Here is a 799-nt window from a genome sequence, read left to right as displayed (position 1 = left end):
TTTTTTATTCTTTCTTCTACTTTAGTCTGCTCTTTAAAATCCCTCTGTGCAACGACTTGCTCCACGATATTCTGTTCTTCCATAAATTGTGCAATCTTTTGCAATTGAAATGGTGTTACTTGAGTTCGCAATTTTGTCTCAGATTTCTCTTTGCTCATCATATGTTGCTTTACTGACATCTCTTTTTCCATTTCACTGCCTTTTTTGGATATGGATTTTCTTTTCAGTTTTCTTTTCTTTTTTTCTGAATCTTCCCGTCTTATTTTTTCTGCTGCTTTGGTTATTTCTTCTGTCGCAACGTTAGATACAATTTGCGGAATTACATCTTTTGTTTCAGCGACTGGTGGAATTGTTTCAGGTGAACTTTCCGTCATTTCCATTTTTTTATCAGTTTCTGTTTTCTCTTTTCTTTTATCCGCTCCTTTCGGTATGCTTTTAATAGCTTTCTTGCTCTTTTTGGATTTTGTCTTCTTTTTTGTTTTTCCCACCTGTTTCTTGTCTGCTTTTAGCTGCAGTTCTTTTGATTCCTTAATAATTTCCTCTGGTGTTTTCTTTTCAGGAATTGCTGTCATTGGTTGAACTCGCGTTTCTTTCCATTCCAAAGTTTGCTTTTTTTTAGTAACAAAGTGGTAGATCAATGCAAGAACAATCACAACGAGAATCGCGGTAAGGAGCATTTTTTTAGATAATACGTATTGCTATTTCTGAAGATTTCAATATCATTAGTATTGTAAAATTTAATGAAAACCATAAGTTACTACCATTATAATTATAAATATCAAATGAAATATAATCATAA

General features: G+C 32.5%; 1 protein-coding gene across 1 annotated transcript; it reads right to left on the bottom strand.

Annotated features, from left to right (window-relative positions):
* Nucleotides 1-323: 323 nt before the first annotated feature.
* On the bottom strand, nt 324-677 carry Tsp_14780 (conserved hypothetical protein; the record flags this gene model as incomplete). Its single annotated transcript, XM_003368901.1, has 1 exon — nt 324-677. A coding segment is annotated over exon 1 (354 nt), but the record flags the coding sequence as incomplete, so codon positions are not given.
* Between the last annotated feature and the right edge of the window lie 122 nt (nt 678-799).

Source organism: Trichinella spiralis, assembly GCF_000181795.1.
Source record: "Trichinella spiralis strain ISS 195 chromosome Unknown Scfld1660, whole genome shotgun sequence".
NCBI classification, from domain to species: Eukaryota; Metazoa; Nematoda; class Enoplea; order Trichinellida; family Trichinellidae; genus Trichinella; species Trichinella spiralis.
This window is presented reverse-complemented; position numbering and strand designations above follow the sequence as displayed.